General features: G+C 39.3%; 1 protein-coding gene across 1 annotated transcript in view; it reads right to left on the bottom strand.

Moving 5' to 3' along the window:
- Positions 1-345: 345 nt before the first annotated feature.
- The window catches only part of znf618 (zinc finger protein 618), a 48,161-nt gene continuing 26,080 nt past the window's right edge, over positions 346-22,426 (bottom strand). The window contains exons 7-14 of the mRNA XM_030064592.1: positions 19,504-19,593; positions 15,387-15,479; positions 10,670-10,747; positions 9,846-9,890; positions 8,988-9,065; positions 7,972-8,136; positions 2,112-3,211; positions 346-1,901 (exon numbers count right to left, since the gene is read on the bottom strand). Coding sequence (XP_029920452.1) covers positions 1,353-1,901; positions 2,112-3,211; positions 7,972-8,136; positions 8,988-9,065; positions 9,846-9,890; positions 10,670-10,747; positions 15,387-15,479; positions 19,504-19,593 — 2,198 coding nt within the window. The 3' untranslated portion in view covers positions 346-1,352. The remainder of the gene's footprint in view (positions 1,902-2,111; positions 3,212-7,971; positions 8,137-8,987; positions 9,066-9,845; positions 9,891-10,669; positions 10,748-15,386; positions 15,480-19,503; positions 19,594-22,426) is intronic.

Genomic DNA, 22,426 nt, shown 5'->3' with positions numbered 1-22,426 from the left:
TTATCCAATTAGTTAGTTACTCATGCATCTGGTCATTTTGCTGACATTTTAAGTGTGATTTGTATCACACTGGAAATTCTACAAGGTTCTACTACAAAGTGCACATATCTCCACACATGCCTACGTCACTACTCGGTGCAACCTGGAGTCTTGACTCACCATAATATTTGAGGAGGCTGCATTTTATTTTACTTTTCACTTTTTAAAAAATGCTAATTTAGTAACTATTTGACGGTAATTTTCCATAACTGGACAGAGAGGCTGCATTTAATGTGTGATCTGCTTTATGCAAAGAAAAAAAAAAAGAGAACTTAAAGTGGAACTTTGTGCATCCTTTGTGCCTCCCTCTGCATGCACCTCTGATGCCAGCTTCACAAGTGGATGGTCCCTGGAGGTGTGTTCACTAAATTTAAAGTATGTGTTGTACCTAAATGTAGCCTAATTTAATGTTTCCTGAAATATTTTCAACCTAGGCTATTAGGCTACTTTTGTGACAGTTTATTGTCAAGCCCAGCTTTGACCTCCCGCTTTTTGCTGGGTTGTGATTAAATTTAAGATGTGTCAGTGTGTATGTACATGAATAGAATCTATATTTTGAAACAAATAAATGTACTATAGCACCAAATTCGTTGCACTTATTTTGTCCCGCTATCTGCTTACTCCTTATGACCAATTATCACATATTTTGTTCAGTTCTAATTTTCAGTGGTGTATGGCAGTGTATGGCACTGCAAGAATTTGCTGCCACACACCAGTAAAAAATATATCTCTACCAGATGTATGATTTCCTGCCAAGTCCCTCAGGGCCAAATATATCTGGTAGAATTTTTATAGAACATTTAAAAAAATAATTATAGTATTGATAGTAAAATAAAATAATAATAAAAAAAAATAACTAAATGTTGTATGGCAGTAAATTCAAGCAGTGACATGTGACTTTACATGCCCATGCTGCCATGGTATCAAAGTCATAACATATGCCCTGCGAGCAGCTCAGTTATTATCCTGGAGATATTCATATCACTGGCCATAATCAGACTGAAAGACATCCTGCTCACATTCCAAACCGAGCGTGGCGTACCAAACAGGACAATTTCGTTCCACCCCTAAATCCGGTCTGCAGTACTTAATTACTATCCCTCCCCACATACAGTATTTAACTAGCCTTATTGTTTTATGGATGTTTGCAACCTCTACAATTTGCATTTTCCTGTAAATATTTGTCTCAAGAATTACTTAATGTCCATATGTATTTATGTTTACAGTTGGTCTAAAACCTATATAAATATAAATAGTCTTGAGTCATTGGTTGGAGGTGAATGTTTGGTTAGGATTGGCTGGGTCTTTCTCTTCTAGCCCATATTGGATCGAAGGAAAATAAGTTTGTTCATCTCCTCGGCAGTTACCTGCTGTCTCCTCTTCATAGCCAAGCTCTGCTCACACACAGTCATGCATTCACTGCGTACGCCCACAGCAGGCACTGCGAGTAGCCACAGTGCCAGGCGTGCTAGTCGCGGGAACTTGTCACCAACAGCTGAGCTCCAGTACTGGAAGAGGTCAGGTGTCCCCTGGAGAACAGGCTCAGCCAGGTACTGAAAAATCTCTTGTCTAACTTGGCTCTGACTCTCATCATTGCCAGATACTGTGCAAGATGACGTGTTTCCCCTGGAGTTTCCACCATTGTTTCCACCCCCATCCATGCGGCTTCTTTTAGGGGTCGGAGGGCCATCAGCATCCCGTTCTTCACTTCCTGATCCTCCGCCAGCGCTCATACCTCCATCCCGAGTTTCAGTGGCCATTTCACATGCACGGGTGATGATGTCCTCATGCTGGTAGGCTGGCACTGAGCGCAGCTTTAGCTGGGGGTCCAGGACCATGGCCACTTGGTGGGCTCGCTCCACCTACAGAGAAACATTTTCCACAATGGACATTACTTCCTATTTTAAAATAATTCTGGACATGCATTCGTTTGACATTAAGAAATCCTTACAGAATGAAACAAGTGGAATATTATGAAGCAAATGCAATATTTTGACTGAAGTTCTGAGGTTAGATCCAATTATGTAACTAACCTATTAATGACTAAACATAACTGAAAACCACTTTAATACCTTGAAGTTTTCCTTGAGTGCTTCCAGAAAGTAATGGCAGAGTTTGCTGGCAGTACCAGTTCCAGCCTCCCCAGCTTTGGATGTGAAGAGCTTCTCCAGACGCAGGTAGACTGGCAGCACCTGCTGAAGAGTTGGCCTTCTCTGGCTGCTTAGCTCCAGAGCTGCCAAGCGTAGAGGTGCCAGCAGACATGCCAGTGTCCCGAGAAGGTGCTTATTAAGACCTTGGAGTAGGGGAGCTGTGGCCTTACTGCGTCCATAAGCCTCACAAATCTGTTCAAAGTGAGCGTGTACCTGTAGAAGGGCTTCAGCCATACGATCCCAGCATGGAGGTGTGGGGCACTGGGCAGCAGTGCCTGGTGTACCCTCCTCTGCTGTGTTTGTGGATGTGTTGGTAGAGGGTTCCTCACGAAGGGCCAGGCTGGTGGAGGAGGCAATATCTCGGCATGTTGACAGAAGCTCTGCCAACTCATGGAGGCCCCGTGCCTGGAGGCTGCGTTTCCCAAGGACAGCCTGGACGACTGCACCAAGGGAACACCCTGCACACCGCAAACATATCCTCCCACGCCCACCCCCTCCCAGTGGTAATCCCCCAAGTCCTGCTGCCCACACCCTGGGCTCTGACACATACACTGTACGGATATCTGACATCACAAACTCAGACAGCACATTCTGCACCCAGTGGTGCACCTGCTCTGGTCCTTCTCTTAGCTCAGCCTCCCTGACACCTAGCACATAGCGCTTCAGTCTTGATCCCTCCACCTGGTAGGCTGTCAGCACATAACACGCATCTGGACCCGATGTCTGGGAGTGGCAGGTGACAGCAATGCCAAGTGAGGCATTGGACCCTAGGGCACAAGTGACCTTGACCTTGACCTGGTTGTACATGCGAGGCAGCTGCCGCAGGGCCAAGGCACTCATGTTGCCAAGGGCATCACGGGTGGAATAGGCACCGTGACGAGCCCCCGTATCAACCAGAGTTTGCGCCAGCTTGAGGAAGTCCTTACTGTTGAGCACATTGAGCATGCTCAGATCTGAACACATTACCCGCAGGAGGCGCTCAGCCACCTGTTGCCGCTCCTTCTCAGGTAGTCCATTATTCTCTGTAAGCAAACAGGGAGAAAGAGCAAGAGCAAAGATTAGCACAAATGCACATCTCCAGAACTTTCATCATTTCAGATCATTTTTTAGAGAGAGACAAGGAAAACAAGCACCCATGAATGTGGCAATTAATCGCAGTCAGAAAAGTTACTGTCTTCATTTAAATATACCGTGCAATTAACCGACTTATCGCATATCGCGACAAGCCTAGTCTATACCTTTTGCAGGTAAGAACTGTATTTATGTCAAAAAATATGCAAATTGCTTCTCAGTACCACAGTCTTCATGATACTTTTTAATGAGTAACAGGATTGAAAATACCAAAACACTGTACTGCATGGTTCACTGAAAAGATTAAATCCAGTGTTCTTGCTCTGTCCTGCAATATGAATTAATTTCACTTAGCAAGCTTGTGTCTGCTGCCAGCTGGAGAAGAGAAATAGTGTTACAGAAACACTTTCCTTTGCTAAATCATTAGCGCAGTTTATCACATTTATGTGCTATGACTTCAAGGAACAGAGAATCACAAACATTTATCAAAGCAGTATAAGATCAAATCTGAGCGTAAAACAGACAGGATTGGTATTATCAAATTTGTCTTCGGTGTATCTGTAACATCAAAATAACGTCTGGTTGGAGAGCGTGTAGATTTGGACGTAACAGTTGCACACGCCAGAAAAACGCTTGATTTGGATATAAATATTAATTTTCTCCATGAACATGGAATCTGCTCTCAATAATAAATTATTTGGAGCTGTACAGTGTGCAGATCTTCTTCTCAATTAAGTCTTTTTGATCGTGCACCTGAAGTAAATTTTAATAGATGTGAGTGCATGTCTCCTCTTTGAGACCACTCTCAAGACAAGTATTTTTTTTATTTAAAAAAATAATTTATTTTGTCAATAAATAGACATTTACACTTATTCTAAACCCCACTGTTCAATGCTGTTGCCCCTATGCCGTATGTGTGTGTGTGTGTGTGTGTGTGTGTGTGTGAGAGAGAGAGAGAGAGTAAGAGAGATAGATAGAGAGAGAGGGGGAGAGAGTGAGAGTAATTTATGCCCTTAATGCCAACAAACTGTAGGCTAACATTTATATTTAATTGGTCTGTGGTGATTCTTCAGATGATGTGAACAAACCCATATGCAGCATTAGACAGACAGACAGACAGACAGACAGACAGATAGATAGATAGTAATTATGAACATGCATGATCTTTCAAAGTGGCGTATTTTTTTTTTTTTTTAGAGTTTGGTCATAATTCTCATGCTGTACAGCAGGGGTGTCAAACTGATGCCATGGAGGGCCGAGAGGCTGCAGGTTTTCATTCCAACTGAAAACTCCACCAGGTGATTTCAATGATTACTCCCTTCTCTCTGCTTGGAGGTGGGGTGATCAGTGAAATCACCTGGCGGAGTTTTCAGTTGGAATGACCTGCATTGGAACCTGCAGCCTCTTGGCTGCAGGTTTTCATTTTGTTTTCAGTTACTGTCAGTTACTGTTGTTTTCAGTTATTTTGTTTTCAGTTACTGTCATTGATTAATAAGCATTTGTTTGACCATTACTTAGAGGTTAATATCTCACAACCAACACTGTCACTCATGCTGTGAACTTTCTAGAACATTACTTCTGTCACTGGGCAGAAAGTGACAGACCTGCCTGTCACTGGCTAGATGACCCATACAATTGCATTTAAGGTTTCTGTAATTTTGATTTCTGTGTTCTTTTTGTGCTATGTGGATATTTGGAGGCTAGATATTTCTATAGTGCAGGGTATGACTTTTATTTTAGCAGAAGATCAAAGTATGTCTTTCATCACTGGCTATGAAACACACATTCATCTATGTCTATAAATATTTACTTTTCAGTGTAAATTTCAAACCATTTTCCATTTGACTCTAGAATTTCCAAATGTCCCTGAATGCCTCTGTTACTCTGCTGTTCTGTCTCAGTGGCCACTAGCACTGCTGCCACTACATCGCAGCCTTTGCCCCAAACACCAGAGCCAGTCCCTAGCAATCACCCCAAACACCCTAGCAACTCCATAGCAACCACTGCAAATACCATAGCAACCATCCAGAGCATCAGAGCAACTGCCTAGCATCACCTTAGCAACCATCATGAACACCATAGCAACCGACTAGCAACAACCCAGAACACCATGGCAGCTGCCTAGCAACGCCCTAGCAACCATCAGGAACACCATAGTAACCACCTAGCAACACCCTAGCAACCACCCAGAACACCATAGCAACTGCCTAGCAACGCCATAGCAACCATCAGGAACACCATAGTAACCTCTTAGCAGCAACCTAGCAACCACCCAGAACACCATAGCAACTACTTTGCCTTGGCAACCATCAGTAACACCTGATGGTGTTACTGATCTGACACTGTGGAAAATTCTGTGTCACAAAGGAGCAGTAAGTCAGCTGTGTGGAACTATTTTGGCTTTAAAAAAGAAGATACTGCGCAGCGTCAAGTATTGTGCAGAACATGTCTTGCTACTGTTACTATCTCTTGGGGCGACACTACTTATTTTTAAAAACACTACAAAGCCATGTACAAGAGTTGCATGGCTAAAATTCCCCCCATCAGTGTGTCAAGTAAGCTAAACACCACCTGACAGGGATTACTGATTACTGAAATGTTTGAAAGCATAACTCCATATGAACGTAATTCAAAATGGCACAGGAAAATTACTCAGGCTATAAAACAGTTCACAGAGAAAGTCTGGGTTTACGACTCTGATAAATACACTGGACAAGTGGTAGAGCATGCCCTGTCACACCTAGTTTAGACAGGTTGCCCTGCCACAAAATGCAAGCAGAGATTCGCAATGGTACTGAAAATGGCGGAGGTTTTCGCTAGGGCTGTAGTCAACCAAAGAAAATCTTGGTCTACTAAAGTCCTGAAATTTTGACCAAAAGTCGACTAATCGGGGGTCGGTGGGAATACAAGTAATAATAATAATAATAATAATAATAAAAAGGTTACTATTTTTAGATTAATTAACTGGGCAGTAGCCTAGCTGGTAACCTTGTCCGCCTAAATGAATTATAAATAAACATAAACTAGTATTTGCAGTATATTAAATCGTTTTGACCTAATTATTTTGCACTGAATGACACACTCAAGTCGGTCGGCTCTGACAGCGTTGCATCACGTGCACCTACGCAATATCATAGCCTATGGTTTCCGAAAATAGTACTATGTCAAGCTGCTGTCGTCGCGGGTGTGTGCGCCTGCAGTTATAAGACGATTATTAGACTAAAACTTTGAAATATGCCAGTTCTGATATGTTTATACTCAAAACTGACAGAGCAACCTAACACAGACATGTTAGCTAACCATTTTTAGGTGATATGCCATGTTGGTCATTGAGCTGTGATACGCAAACTGTTGTTTGCAAAGATTGCATTCGACTTTTTTTCCATCTATTTTGGTAAAATGCTGCCACACGGACGTCTTTGACATGGTAGAGAACTAAATGTTCATTAAGCGTTCTTAATTAAGCAAATATTCGGAAAACCAGGCCTAATTTTTTCTTCAATTCAGAACATACCGGCCTACCTATCTGTCTCTGCCAGTGGCTTGGGCTAATTCAAAATTGTGAAAACAAGGGCGGTGTTCTGAAGACAGACTGTTACCTGTGAAACAGGGTGTTCTGAAAACACCCCCATTAGCACTTAGTGCTTTACTCCTGATAAAATGAACAAGGCAAATAATCAGATTTTGGTCGACCAAGAACGTATCGACCAATAAATCGACCAGTCAACTAACAGACTACAGCCCTAGTTTTCGCTACTACTACTGACAAGTGGTCAAGCCGTACAACAGCTTCTAAATATGTAGTTGTAAAGCCACAAATTTGTTGTTTTTATGTAGCTTCAATCTGCACTTTAGTTTCTGTGATATATATTGGATATATTGACGCCTGCTGGAGTATAGAAATGCACTGTTTCGTTCTTTTGCTCCACAATCCCACTGAGGGTACAGGTTTATTTATTTATTTTTTTTAAAAATTTTTTTAATTCACACACACAGACACACACACGAATATCTCTCTCTCTCTCTCTCTCTCTCTCTCTCTCTATATATATATATATCTATATATCTATAGATATCTATATCTATATATCTATAGATATAGATATAGATATCTATATATATATATCTATAGATATATAGATATCTATATCTATATATATGTGTGTGTGTGTGTGTGTGTGTATACATATAATATACATATATAAATATACATATAAACACATACACATATAAAGAGAGAGAGAGATAGATATAGATAGATAGATAGATAGATAGATAGATAGATAGATATTTTACCTGTTATAAAATTTAAGGTGAGAAAATTAATAAATATAACTGAACAGTTTAAGACTTAAATATGTGCTATTTTGAGCTCTAGTACACTTTCAATTTCCTCAACATTTGTTTGGATTAATACTCTGCTAGTGTTACAGACCTCAAATTTAACTGTTTTTCACTGAAATGTATAACATGAATTTAAATGAGATAAATAGATAGATAGATAGATAGATAGATAGACAGATAACACAAAAACATCCCAAACTCGGTATGAGACTGCACTTCCAACCAAAAACAGAGAATACTTGTGTGTCCTGATTGTTTACGACCTAACAGCTAAGACAGAACAGGGAACTGTTTTTCTTGATGTTGAAGCAAATCTGAAGCAGCAGTCACACATTTTGAGATCTCTTAAGTTCACAACAGTACTTACGGCTAAGGGTGTGGTTTCTCTGAGGGTGACCATGAGGCTGGACTTGTAGCTGAACTGAGGAATGAGCTTGAGCCTGGGGCTGGGAGCCTCTCCATAGCTGCTCCTGAGAACCAGAGGCTGGGGAAGGTTTTGGAGAATCCCCCTTCGTGTGGTTCTCATTGTCCGCTGTGTTGACACAACAATGAAACATGAGGCACAGGTGACGATGCTGTAAGGTTTTGGCAGGCAAAGTATATGTCAAATGTTATGAATGGAAGAAAATGTAATCAAATTAGAGATAAAAACATAAGATTTCATAAAAGAAAAAAAACTTGTCAACCAAAGAAAAGATGAAAATTCACTCCTACACTTTGCTCTCTATGCCTCTGTCTTCTCTAAAATATTTTAACTGTGCTATCAAAACCACATGTGAAAGCATGCTGAGGGAAAAACTTTCAGTAAATTATTAACTCAGCGTTGGAATTCTTAACAAAAACTTAGTTAGAAACTCTAAGAGGCAGCAAACCAACATTGTCACCCATTTACTTGCTCTTGTATCACATGGCAGCACTGTATTATTCAGTCGGTCAAGAGATGCTTAACTTGTCACAGATCAGCTACAATCATTGCAAGATAAGGCATAAAACATGGCTCGTCTCTTAGCAATAATTTTGAAAGCCAGCACCAAAGGATGACACAAAAAGAAAACCCTCATTATGATTTATCAATGATGGTGACAGCTGTTGGCATAAGTGTAAATGCTGCTGAAGTGTTTCTCAAGGAGGATCTTCAGAGGATAGCCACCTCCAATAATAAATAATAATAAACAAAGAGTGTACATTTTTGGAGTGAACATGCATAACTCAGTGCTTCCCTATTGGAACTTGAAACTAATTTCCTGATGTAGTGAATAATAATTGTATAAAACACCTGCACTTCAAAAAACAAAAATAGGAGGCTATGTGCTGTTGTATGTCTGCATAGGTTCTGTACTAGCCCTATCTAGCTTAACATGCTTCTATGTGCAGTGGACTCACCAGCGTGGGACTGCATGTGCTCCAGCAGATTGTTGTAGAACTGGAACTGGATGCCACAGGCGCCACACGTGTAGGGTTCTAGAAAATCACAAGGCCCAGAAGAGGGTTGACTCTTTGTCAAAGGCACTCTACAAACATGCAAACCATCTGTGTACCTGTTTAGCTTTTGACCCTGGGTTACACTTGATCTAGGAAACTATAACAAGATATTTACATTTAAATCTAAATCCTTGGCTACGGGGGAAAAAAAAAAAAAAACAACTAACAGCTAACAACTACCCACATCTCTGCATGTCTCAACATTGGTATATGAGTCCATTAAGATGATAAACTCTTTCCACTGGTTATCTATAGCAAGAAGATATTCTCTTTGCACTTTTGGTTTGGTAGCAGAATAAAGATATGAAACATTAGGGGGTTGTTTGTGTTTGTTTTTTTTTCTGTACAGTTGGAGATAGAAAACCGTTTACAGATTTTCAAAAAAAAAAAAAAAAAAAAAGATTTTTTGATGTCTGTCAGCAGCTTTTCCAACAATTTTACTCCCCTGAGACAAAAAAGAGAGAATGTCTTAGAGTATGAGTCAGCAAATTTTGAGTAGTGAGTCATAACCGAGCCAACCATATACCTAAGAACTATGCAGACATAATGCACCTAATGTTACCCAGTCTGTTCAGAACTGTTCCTGCCATAATTAAGCTAAATGCTGCAAATACATCCATGATAAATTATAGAGAAAATTGTTGCACTGAACAGAAACAGAGACTAATAAAAACATGATGGCAAAACAAGAAAAAAAAGGTGACATGGAAAAGGGTATGCAAATTATTGTTTTGAGCAGGTGGGTGGGGTTGGACTTACTCTGTGATGTAGAGAAGGAGCTGGCCACCAGAGGGCTTGGAGTTCCTGTGGGCAAGAGAACAAGAGCAGAGTAAGACTCTGCTCTGCTGTTGGAAGTACAAGCACAAACTCTAGATGCATTGCTCTTTTCCCTTGTTTATCCAATCAGTGCCTTTAGCGCTTCATGTGTTTTTTATCTTTTCATTTTATGTAACTAAGAATGCTTTGCAGTGCTTGCTGTAGATTTCCATGATTTGCCACAGAAAATGGCAAGCCCTATAAGCAATTTTGATAATCGTGGATGGTGCAAAATCAAGTACTGCCCACTTGTTTTTTTATATAGTAACACAAAACATAGTGACTGGTGAATATTTTCAACACCAGATCACCAATATCCCCAAAAACATTGTGGGCACACTGATATACATGAGTGTGTGTAAGAGTTGTCAGGTTGGTGCAAACAAAATAGAGCCCAAATCAGCCCATTCAAAAAAAAATCACCTTGTTTCATCACTTTAGGTTTTATATACTTAGTATCTGAAATTTGTTGGACCAAGGTTTTATATAGAAACAAATGATGTAAGGTAGGTCAAAAATACCTAACATGCCATACTCCTCTACCCGTCCATATGCGTTTTCAAACCACACATCAGTAGCAAAATTGTCAAAGGAAATGCCTTCACCATGTTTATTGACATTCACAAGTGATATACTTGCAGAGTAGCAGAGCTGAAAATAATTTTTTTTACTGCGGGAGCAGAAATGATACATTTACACACACACACACACACACATACAGACACACGCACAAACCCACATAAAATAAGAAGTGCCTCAGTGCTCACCACTTGAATTCTGCGAGCTGTTTGTGTCAACCAGGCTAGACTGCATCGCACTCTCCATTTTCCGACTGAAAGGACTGTCTATAAACAACAATACAGTAGAAACAATAAGTGACACACTCATTCTTAACAACAAAAATACACCCAGCAACACTTATTATGTATTCAAAATATGAAACTGCACTCAACAGTCAAGCTGGAGCAATATCAATGACATGCAATTTGCATTTCATCTTAGCTTGCGTCATTACACATCCATCACACTAACAGCCTTGATAAAGGATCCAAATGTTCATATTACATTTGAAAATGGGCCTAATTCCTCCTCTTCATTCCATCTTTTTGACCCACTTCTAGGATGTGAGTGTGTGCCATGCTTTAAATAGTTCTTTATGGCAGGCTGCTCCTCAGCACAAAGATGGAAGGGGGGTGGGGGGTGATCATGTACCACAAGATACCACAGTTAGGAGAAAACAAAGAAAAGGGACTGATTTGAGATAGTTAAGGGAAGAAAGGTTAATACTTTCTTTGGATAGTCCCTGATAGATATTCAAAAGAATCTCAATTGATACATAAGTACAAGGCAGAATGAGTATGATTTTCCTTAAAGAAAGAAAAAAAAAAAAAAAAAAAAAAAAACATGTATAGACTGAGCCCAGGACTCTTCTGGGCGTCGGCCTAACTTTGCAACTTACACATCCTACTCATTCTAAATATCAACAAGAGTTCAGCAGGAAATCAATGAGCTAAATTACATTTTTAAAAACATGTACATAAAGTTATTATGGATCCCACCAGAGAGGGCAAGATACGCCCATCAGCACTGTTGCTGGTTATAAAATTTGTTGGCCTGTTGACCATTCACTAAAACACTCTAAGCATAAGCCCAAACACACCCAAAGACTTAACCCTGTGGATGTATTTTGCCCAAAACTCATGTAGGTTTCATAATAACGCAGTGGGGGTTAAACAATAATGTTAACTAGGCCTACTGCTGTAAGGCAATATTGCATAGTAACATCATCCAATGTGAGCAATATTATTATCATCAATCTGCATTAAAATGTTTGTAATGTGTGTAAAATGTTTCCATAACTATGAAAAACATGAATCTGGAAACGTTAAACTCATTTTCCTTTTGCTATACTTTTTTGTTAGAAGAAAAACATTAAAGGAATTCGGAGTTAAATAAGAAAAGAGCCCATATAATAAAGCTGACAGTGTGGTTGACATAAGCAAAATGATGATCTGTGTATGAAGGGGCACATCTTGTCAAACAGAATAATTTTAATTTGTGGTTTAGGCCCCACACAACAGAAACCAAAAGAAGGCGAAATATTCTCAGTGCATTATCGCTCAAAGTGTTCCATTACCCACTGAAGCCGTTACGCTCCAGCAGGATTGCCACACACAACAGACACTTACAGTAGGTGACCTGGCCTGAAAATGGACCCTTATACCCCCTTTACAGTAAACTTTAACAAAGTCAGCAATATGTAAAACCCACAGCTAGAGAGAGTGATCTGTGGCCAATGCCAGTTCATTCCCTGTGGAGCAGACTAGTTCTCCACCTCAGCAGATCAAGATTTTAGATCTTGAAGAAATCATAAAATTCAATTTAGCTGGTTTCTAATTTGGAGGTTCATGTTTACTTGGCTTAAGCTGGTATGATGTTTTTTCAGCATTAATCTGTGCTGACTTTTGGACCAATTTTATTTTTCTTGCACACCAACTACACCTCTGTTTACCACTGTGGAATTTGCTGTCAATTATAATGCATCCTCATCCCACATAAGCAATGCTAACCTCTGCCAATACACTTATGGCGATGAGGCCTGGCACAACAATAGAACAGAAAAATAAATGAATGAATGAATGAATAAATAAATAAATAAATGAATAATCTGCATCGGTACGGGAAAAAAAAAGGTTTCTATCCACTAATGGGGAGCCTAAATATTTGGAAGCACCATATGAGGACAGTGCTGGCAATAAGGAGACACATACATTCAAAATATCAAATTGACATGTGTGCTAAAAGTGCTAAAAAAAACATCTGCAGCACAGACAGGTGCTGCAGTGAAAGGGGACTACACACACACAGGCAATTGTCACTAATGGGCATTTGCAAACTCCACCACAAACCACCGGGACAGCACAGAATAGTGTGGACACTAAAATGATTACTACATGGTTTCTTTTAGTACGTAAGGCAAGCGCTCATTCACAAATATGATCAAAACACTTGGCCATTAGCATGTTGGAAGTTGCTCCCCAAGCTGTATAATCACTTAACCACAGACAGGTAAGGCTCAGTTTTCAATTTTGGAAAGCCATTATTATAACTACCAACATGTGGTGAAGAACAGATATGACTCCTGATGAATCCCCAATCATGAGTTATCATCTCAGAATGGTAACTGCTGTTAAGGTAGATGGAAACCACTTGCATCCCTGAAGACCACAAAAAGGAAAGCTTGGTTTATCCGCTCAAAGAGGTCCTGGGAGACTGACAGCCAGATCTGAGCGAACTGTTTGCTATGATGACAAACAATACAGCCCGTTCTGTGCCAATGACTTGATTATTGGATTGACCATGACTAAACTTGTAGCTATAACCTCAACCTGCCCATGACAAATTCCATCTAGCGAGAAAATGAACACAGTGAGCCCTCAGGATCTACAGCACTATAACCTAAGCCCTTCACAATGCAGGCTGAAAAAAGGGGCTCTGAAGAAGGCACAGCAAGAGCTTAGAAAGACTTGAACCTATCACATTCATATAGGTCAATAAATTAACATTTATTATTATAAATATTAATTCAATGAGCTGAATACAGGCTAACTTTTTGTGCATGGTACTTAGGATAAATATAAGCACAGTTGTTATTACCCCACAAACCTTTAAATTTTGCTATAAGACTTTGCTATTATCAGATATTACTTTCTCAGGCAACAGGGTTGTCCGACTCATTAGAGCTCAAAACACAAAGTGATGGAGCACAAGTACAACAATGCATGACATTGATTACAAGACTGGCACACTCATCCCTCATCCCTGGCTAGAAACTGATGTCTGCAAGTCAGTCAACAAAACCCTCAAGTCAGTCAAAAACTTTGACATTATGTCAAGTGAAACTACTGAACCGTGAAAATCTGCAACACATTATTCTGAACATAATTATGGCAAAGGCCAATCACGAAACAATTCTAAACAGAAGAAAAGCTCACATTGTTCCTTGACCTAAGAAAATGCAAGCGAACTCATGCAGATGGTTGCATTCGGCTGCATTAGTTGATATGTGCTCTTGCAGGTATCACTACCCTGGTGTGGATGACATGAAATGCAAAGCTGAATAGCAAACAGTCCTTATCACAAGACAAACACACTGTATCACAGAAGAGGAAGGTGCTCATACCCAACACATTAAAACTCAGTCCATATTGAACATTACTAAAACAAACAAGGTCTTTCTGACTATGGAAAATTGTGAAGGATGGATAACAACTGCTGATGGAGGATCCATGAAAGATTCATTTGTCACTTGACTCTTCATAAGGAACTGTGAGTCAAGACATTTTGTGCCAAACGTGTGTTCACGGCTTTTCAGTGCTACAAGCAGCCTTTCAATAAATGAGCAGATTTGTTAACAAGAAGAGCTGTTAGTGAGTGGAGTACACTGAGCTGCCAATTGCACACGTGCCACAAGCATACGCCTAGCAAGTAACAGGGGCAAATGCACTCACTCTCCTGACTCGTGAAAGATGGGTTACTGGAAGGATTGCATGTCTGGCTCCAAGCTAACCTGTGCAATGTGCACTGTAGCACAATGTTTAGACTACAACCAAATACGCAGCCAGATATGAGTAATCTTACTAGCAAGCTGACTAATTCACACTTTTCACGCTACCAAAATAAATAATTTTGCTTATTCCAAAAAGCCATGTTAAGTCTCTTAGCCATGGTAGAGAAAATACTGTCCAGTGATTTATGCTACAACCTAAACTACTGAGTGAATCCTAATCATCTCTGTGCTACGACTGGTTATCATAGTCTGTTCTGTTTTGCATAGTTGTGTAAAAAAAAATAAAAATAAAATAAATTATTATGTTTCCTGCCTTTTGAGTAGGTGCAAATCAGACTGTCTCTCCATTCAACAGCTAAAATGTTTTCTTTGCCAAGTTGGTGTAGAGCTGGAGAACATCGTGTGTTCAGCTTGATATTTCTTGTTTTGCTTATCAGTTCATTTTTATTGATAACCCTAACACCTAACCCTGACTAGGATATTTAAAAAAAAAAAAAATTCTGAGTATGTTCTACTAATGTAATGTTTAGATACATGCATTACAATTGCATGTATCTGCTCATTGCTACTCTTTTACAAATCAACAACCAGTGAACACCAAATAAAGGTGTTTGTTTCTTCTAATCTATGCAGTTCTCACTGACTGAATTTGCGCAGTTATCACTGATCGAACAACAGGGTTCTCCAACAAGGATTATGTGGAGCCAGCCCACTCTTTCTTATTCATTGTTCACTGTAAATCTTCCCTCTCACCTGTGCATTACAGTCAAATGAACAATAAGAATCAATCAAACGTCAATCAGCTTTGACCCTGGAGTTATTAGTAGAAACTGCTCAACAACCACTATCCACTATCATCAGACAGTAACAGCAGAGGCATCTCAGGAGTGATAATGATTTTAAATGTTGCTTACTTTTCTCTGTACCAGTTTGACTGTGACCATATTTACTGATGTCTATGCTCCCACGCTGCTGTATCCGTGGTGACTTCAAATCAAAGGTGCGACCTACAACAGGAGAGAACCTCAGAATCATTTGAAAATTACACATCAAATCTGACTATACACTGATTCTTGAGAATTTGGATAAATCATGTCCCACTAAGAAAAATGCTATTTCTGCTGGAAATTTACAACATTTTAATGAATAAAAAGAATCAAGGGCATAATCAGGGGGTCCTTTGCACATTTGTAAGGTTTTTTCATAGGTTTATTTTTAATTTGTATTAATTTAATGATTATATGTTGGCCCATGCCCTACAAAACCAGTTGTCCTCGGATAGGAGATAATCATTTCAACTTGATTAAAACAACAAAAAGTAATAATTTCACTGAATAATATCTTTACCACATGAAAGAGTACATCATGATATGTATTAAAAACTACAAACGATGGGTTTTGAACAATATTTACTATTATTCTGTGGTTGCTCAAAATGTGTCCCAGATATTCGTCACCACCGTCAGATATTTATTTAAAAAATAATAATAAAAAAACTACAAGGTCAATTACATTCCTGAGGACCCCTTTTCAAACCTTCAGCTCTACTGCATGCTTCAAGACCACTCAGGCTCCTGGAAGTTTTCTATTTTCTCTTAAATCTCTTCATATTTTTGGACACTGCTACTGTCACAACCATAAATTGTCAACACCGTCACTTCTGTATAAAAAATATTAAATTAGATTATGGAATAAATGTATACTTTTTAAGAAGAGGTCTGATGCAGGTAGCAACAGGGCGAAAACAAGCTGGCTAATGTGAACAACTCATGCTTATCATGTGAAAGAGCAGGTTTTTGTCACCACCGTCAGATGTCACCACCGTCAGGTTTGACGGTGATGACTGAAGTCTGAAAAATGCTTATAACAGTGCTCAGGATTGTTATTTTTTTATACCAAATAGTTAAATTAAGTTGTTAAGCAAGAAGCCATTGACTTGAGTGGTATAAATTTTGGAAATGTATGTTTTAATGAGGCAACTGTCACCACTGTCAGATTAGTGTCACCACCGTCAGAGGCAGTTAAATTGGTTTTAAATGAATATGTTTACAATATGTTTCTTTGGTGCTGTTGAGTTATTAAAGTAATAGTCTCTTTAATACAAAAATATGTTTTTCAAATTAAAAAAAAAAAACATTACGGTGACGGTGTTGACAAAAACAAAGTAGCCTAATAACTGGAAAAACCTATTTTATGAGAAAAATGCAAAATGTGGAGGTTGCACCGGTACATTGCTGAACAGCCAAGACCTTGGCCTATAATGATACACCTTCAGATTTTGTAATTTAACATACTTTTTTTTTTTTCAAAATTAAAATCTGTTTTATCCAAATTCCCAAGAATCAGTGTATATTGACATTCTTCACAGCAAAAACAACAGAGGACTAACAATGTAAAAAAAAAACAAAAAAAAAAACATTTTGTTGAGTTGCAGGCACATCCTTGATTCATAAGTGTTTTGTTCATATAATACTAGTACTCAAACTCTTTCAGTTCAGCTTGAGAACTATCCAGAACCTATCTAGGCGTTTCTCTGTTTCCCAAAAGCCTGCTGCCAGTGCTCAAATGCTTCAAAATGCTTAAAATCCCTCATCGAGCACGTGCAAGCATACGTATATGACCTGCACATGCTCAATACTAGACTACAGCCTAGATCCCATGACACTCCAACGTCACAGCTTTCAAAAAGCTCCATTTTCCTCACAATTCCAAACTTGTGTTGGCAAATTTACACCCTTGGAAGAGTGCTGTCGGAAAGCCCTGATTTTACGGATGGAAAACGCCGGCTTAGTGTGGACTTACGGCCAGAAGGCTGGCATATTTTTTTGAAGGCACTGAAAATCACCACACAGTCAATGCCACGACAAGAGCCGGTAGCACCTAGCCTGTATGTTGGCAAAGCATGCTGCTTCATCTGCTCTGATTAATATTATTGGCAGGACAGATCAGTCGAGAGACTGAACAGCTTCATGTATTTCTATTCTGGCTTTTGTTTTGTCCCTGTGTTTATACTGGCCATTATTTGTAAAAGCAAATTTACTCTTTGGAATCCATTATTTACAAATAATTATTCAGGCTATTTTTTGTTAACAATTTTTCAGATTTTTCTGTTTGGTATTATTAATATTTATTGTAGCAAATTACCTGATAAATATGACAACATAATTACCTATAGACCAATGTAGTGTAATTAAGTTGAAGTATTAAGCTAGCCCAACCTCCCTATGCTATATCATGCGTTTATTGTGGAGTAGGCCAAGCAGGGTATCTGGAAAATTTAGTTGGTCGTGTAAGATTGTTATCATCCCACCAGTGCCAACTTATTATTTATCCCCATTACCAATGACCCAGGTATCCAAACTAGAGTGTGTGTGCACTGCACCAAGGTTATCATTATAAACTAAAATGAAAAGTAGGTAGGAATATTTTTTTCTCCCTCTAATTTTGCCATTGGCTGTCATGACAGAGCCACGAGATTATACTATGCCTTGTGTGCAGTCTGGACACCCGTTGATCACTTCTGGTTAACCAATAGTTGGCCATGGAATGTGCAGTGAGACTAGTTATCAGCAAAGGCCAGAGATTCATTCGTTCATTTCAGATAAGATCAAGTACACTGCAATCAACAGTGATGGTAAGATACATGGAGCACTTATCAATGGAAAAAAATCTCATAAACTTTAAAATGCATTCAACCTTACATAAAGAGGCCAACCATTCTGTATTACAGAATACTGCTTTGGCTTTCTTAAATACTGCCTCTTACAAATAACTCACAAAACAAAAAAATTAAAACTAAAATTGAAAGCAAATAAAAACTAAAACTATGCATCTGAAAAAGTAAATTAAACTAAAACTAGCATACCCACTACCTAAAACTAAACTAAAGATGAAAAACACAACACAAAATTATCTCTCAGCCTGACTCAAGGAATCCAGTGAATACATAACTGTATGTTTTACTGCGTATGATTCAGAAATTATAGCCAAAACACAAAGTTGGTTGTTATAACAGCACTAGATAGCCACCTGGTATAATGTTTGTTAGATGGTTAGATGGTTAATAGGTCAGATTTCACACCTATCTCCCAAACTTGGTTGCTGTGGGCCTTAACCTCTGACTCTAGACAGTTTTGGAGAAGCAGATAAAGTTGAAAGAAGAGGACGACGAAGAAGATTATTTTCTCCCTCTAATTTTCCAATTTTTTGGCTGTCATGACAGAGGAATCCTAACAAAAACAATAGTTTAAGTGAGATTCTGACAAAATTGTATTTATCAAAGAGTTTACAAAAACTGAATTATCTACTGAGAAAGACCCATGGTGACAGTCATAAAAAGAATGCCATCTCCTTTTTCAGTCTAAATTACAGTGGCATTTTGCAGAAATAGCCCATAGTCATTTATAGCTTTCAATATTACAAAACATTGCTTTTACGTGTTTCATTTTGTTTTGTTTTGTTGTCAGGGAATACTGAATCAAACTGATTTTGAGATTTGAGTTGTTTATGTTTACACTGGTGAGAGCAAAGAAAAAAATAACTGGCATTTTCGAGGAGGAAAAAGTTGTGACATGAAGCCAAATAGTCAAACAGAGGAACGTTGTGTAACAAGGATCATCGACATGAGCCATTTTTTAAGAAAACAATAATGCAATACATTCTGAGTTTTGTATTTCTTGGGATTTATGAAACTCAGATATTCAATTGAGGAACACTGACAGTGGGAAAATATGCAGGCCTTTGGACTATAGTAATGGCAAGACTGAAGTTTCTCATGAATCAGCAGCTGCTCTGTTTAATTTTGGGCTGACAGAGAGAAGGAAGCAAACTTTTAGCAGCCATCTACACCATTACATTTGTGAAAATTAATTTCAATGGCCCTCTGCTTAATCCTTAAATTATTTTCTCTTATGCTTTATACTTTACAAAAATCTGAAATGGAAAGTTTAAATATCGGATAAAACATTATCATGCTAAAAACTAGATCACTAAAGGCTATATGGTTCATTGTGCACTTGGTTACATGCTTACCCATTGGTGTGTGAAGGGCAACATGTTCCTGGTATGGATTGAAATACTTGTACTGTTTCCCACAGAACTCACACACATAGCTCCCAGTTTCTGGAGAAAAGACAATAGAAAGGCAAACAAACTTTTCTTTTAAAACTGTGGTAGTTATAAACCCTGCTCATTTGACATCAGTTAAGGAAAGATTTAATTTGTTGTATGAACTGCACTCAGGTGAAAACATGAAAAAGGAACATTCTAGACAGATGCAGTCAGTGAATGACAGCAGAGTATATCCCCGAAACTACCTCAAACCTCAATGAGACCCTTAACTATGTCCCTTTAAAGCAAATTTGAAAACAAATAACAACTAATGGAGTTTTCACATTCACAAAGTCAAAGTTTGGACTAAAGGCAGCAATAGACAAAAGGTCAAGGGGTCACCAATATCATTGAGTTCTTCCTCAAGGGGCCATGAATGTGTAGGGCAAATTTGGGGGGGAAAAAAAAAATAATAAAAAATTAAAAGGTGTTCAAGTTATTGTGTTCACAGCCAGGACCTGCAGCAGCAGATGTGGTGGCTGCCAGCACGAATCTATATCTGCTGTTTCGGGGATATAAATGCATATTTTATCAAATTGCATTCCTCTCAATTGATACACACCAACAGAGCCTCATTTTCCTCATATAAACTAAACAAATGTACAATGTGAACATAACATGCAACAATTAGAATCTTTAGTTAGAGCGCAATTATCCATTCTAGCTGAAGATCAGAGTGCACAGTAAGCATAATTTGGAATGCACAAGCATGGAGAGGTCAAACATGTCAGACATTATTCAACCACCTTGACTTTTTCTGCATTTTCTGGTGTTGCAGCCAGAATATTCAACCTCAAGTCAATACTCTGTAGAATCACCTTCAGCAATAATGACATCTTCAAGTTTTTTAAGATACATGTCTTTCAGCTTATGACATCTGGATTTGGAGATTTTTTTGTCAATTTCTACCTCCGCCAAGGAGGTGAACATTTCGGTAGAGGTTTATGTGTTTGCCCCTGTCCATCCGTCTGCCCATCCGTCCACCTGCCAACAGAATAAGCCAGTAAGTACTGAATGGATTTGAATGAAACTTGGTGGGAAGATTGGTCATTGACAAACAAAGAAGTGAGCAACTTTTCGGGCCAACTGTCCTTAAGGGGATGTGACAAAAGTCAGGGCCAAGCACAAACTAGGCAACAGTTTACAAACACACTGATCATAAGGTGTGTCATGTGACACCAACACTGCCTAAAGGAGGTGAGGATTAGTACGAACGGGGCTATAACTTTGCATTGAGACCTTAGTGGTCTCAATGCACTAACCTCCACTAAGGTCTGTTGAGCACAGACCTTAGTGGAGGTCTGTGCTCAACAGACTGCCTTCTTATTCCCTGTCAATTTGCTCAGGCATTTGTTCAGAAAAGTTCAGTAGGAAGCGTCTGACTAGATGTCTTGGAGACATTTCCAAGATTTGGGGAATCCAAGTTCTCAATGACTTTCAGACTGCTGTTCTAAAGCGATTCCAGTGTTGAGGCAGCTAAATATGCAGGGTCATTGTTCTGTTCCACCATGAATCATCTCCCCAGTCGAAGTTCTTCCACTCCCAAAAAAATTCTAATAAATTGAAGTTGCCACAATTAGACTTAAGGCATCTCAAAGACAATTAAATTAATCTGAATGCACCTTTATTCAATCTGGGATGCCACTGCAACCAAAACATTTCAGATTTACAATTTAATTAATCTGTAAAAATAAGAGATTGATAGATCAATGTCAAAAAAAGATACATACATACATATATAAAAATTCTCAGACATCTTGGGCCCTATCTTGCGCCAGACTCCCTAAACCCGCTATTTGCGGATTTAGGATTTAGGAAGAGGCGTTCCCCCGTAAAAGTTGCCATCTTGTGCACCTCCCGCTATCCGCAAAGCATCTGCGCTACCCGCTATATTATGCATAGGCGTGTTTTGGGCGTTACGCCAGTTAAACCAATCAGTGTGCCAGGTGCCATTGCCTTTAAGGGCAGGATGCGCTATCCTAAATCCTAAATCCTAAACCCGCGATGGAGAGAGGGAGGTAGATTTTCTCAGGGGTTCTACTGAGGCTAAAGCAAGTTGGTTTTATATATATACATATTATATATTATATTATAGGCGAGTTAATTCGGGAGGTGGAGCCACATGTGTCCAAGTGGACGTGTCACAAGGTTGTACTGATTGAGTAAAATCCCCGGGCCACACCACAGACACACAAGAGGCAGAGGTGGAACTATGTGTAAACTAATTTATTGACAAGGTAGATTGGGCAAATAAAATATTAAAAATAAAAATATAGCACAGCTGCTGGCTTATGATAAAACAATAAAACGTGCTGGCGTAAGTGTCCAATTAAAACAGTCTTTCCTCTAAACAGTTTATATGAGTAATACACTCAGTCCATTCCGGCGGCGTCCCGGTATCAGTCCGACCGTGTGCGTGGCGAGGCTCCGTCGGGGCGCGCATTGAAGCCGCCTGGGCGCGCTCTCCTAACAGCCCAAACTTTAGGGATAGCGGATAGCGGATGGTCAGGACCACCCACTATCCGCCATCCCTAAAGAGTGTGCGCAAGATAGCAATTTTAGGGATAGCGCATGAAACACGCCCACGGACACACCTCCAGGCGCAAATAACGGAGTCGGCATAACGGATAGCAGGTAGCGGGTGGCGCAAGATACCGTTTAGGGATAGTGGAAGCTCCTAAATCCGCAATTTGCGGGTAGCAGGTAGTGGCAGCGGATAGCGGGTGGCACAAGATAGGGCCGCTTAGGTCAATTAGATCAACTATGCTGTAAAACCATAAAGTGCTGAAAAAGTCAAGGGGGTCAAATATTTTCAGAAGGCATATTATTTCAAGAAAATCAGGCT

Source organism: Myripristis murdjan, chromosome 12 (genome assembly GCF_902150065.1).
Source record: "Myripristis murdjan chromosome 12, fMyrMur1.1, whole genome shotgun sequence".
NCBI lineage: Eukaryota > Metazoa > Chordata > Actinopteri > Holocentriformes > Holocentridae > Myripristis > Myripristis murdjan.
Note: the sequence above shows the minus strand (reverse complement) of the source record. Positions and strands in the feature narration are given on the sequence as shown.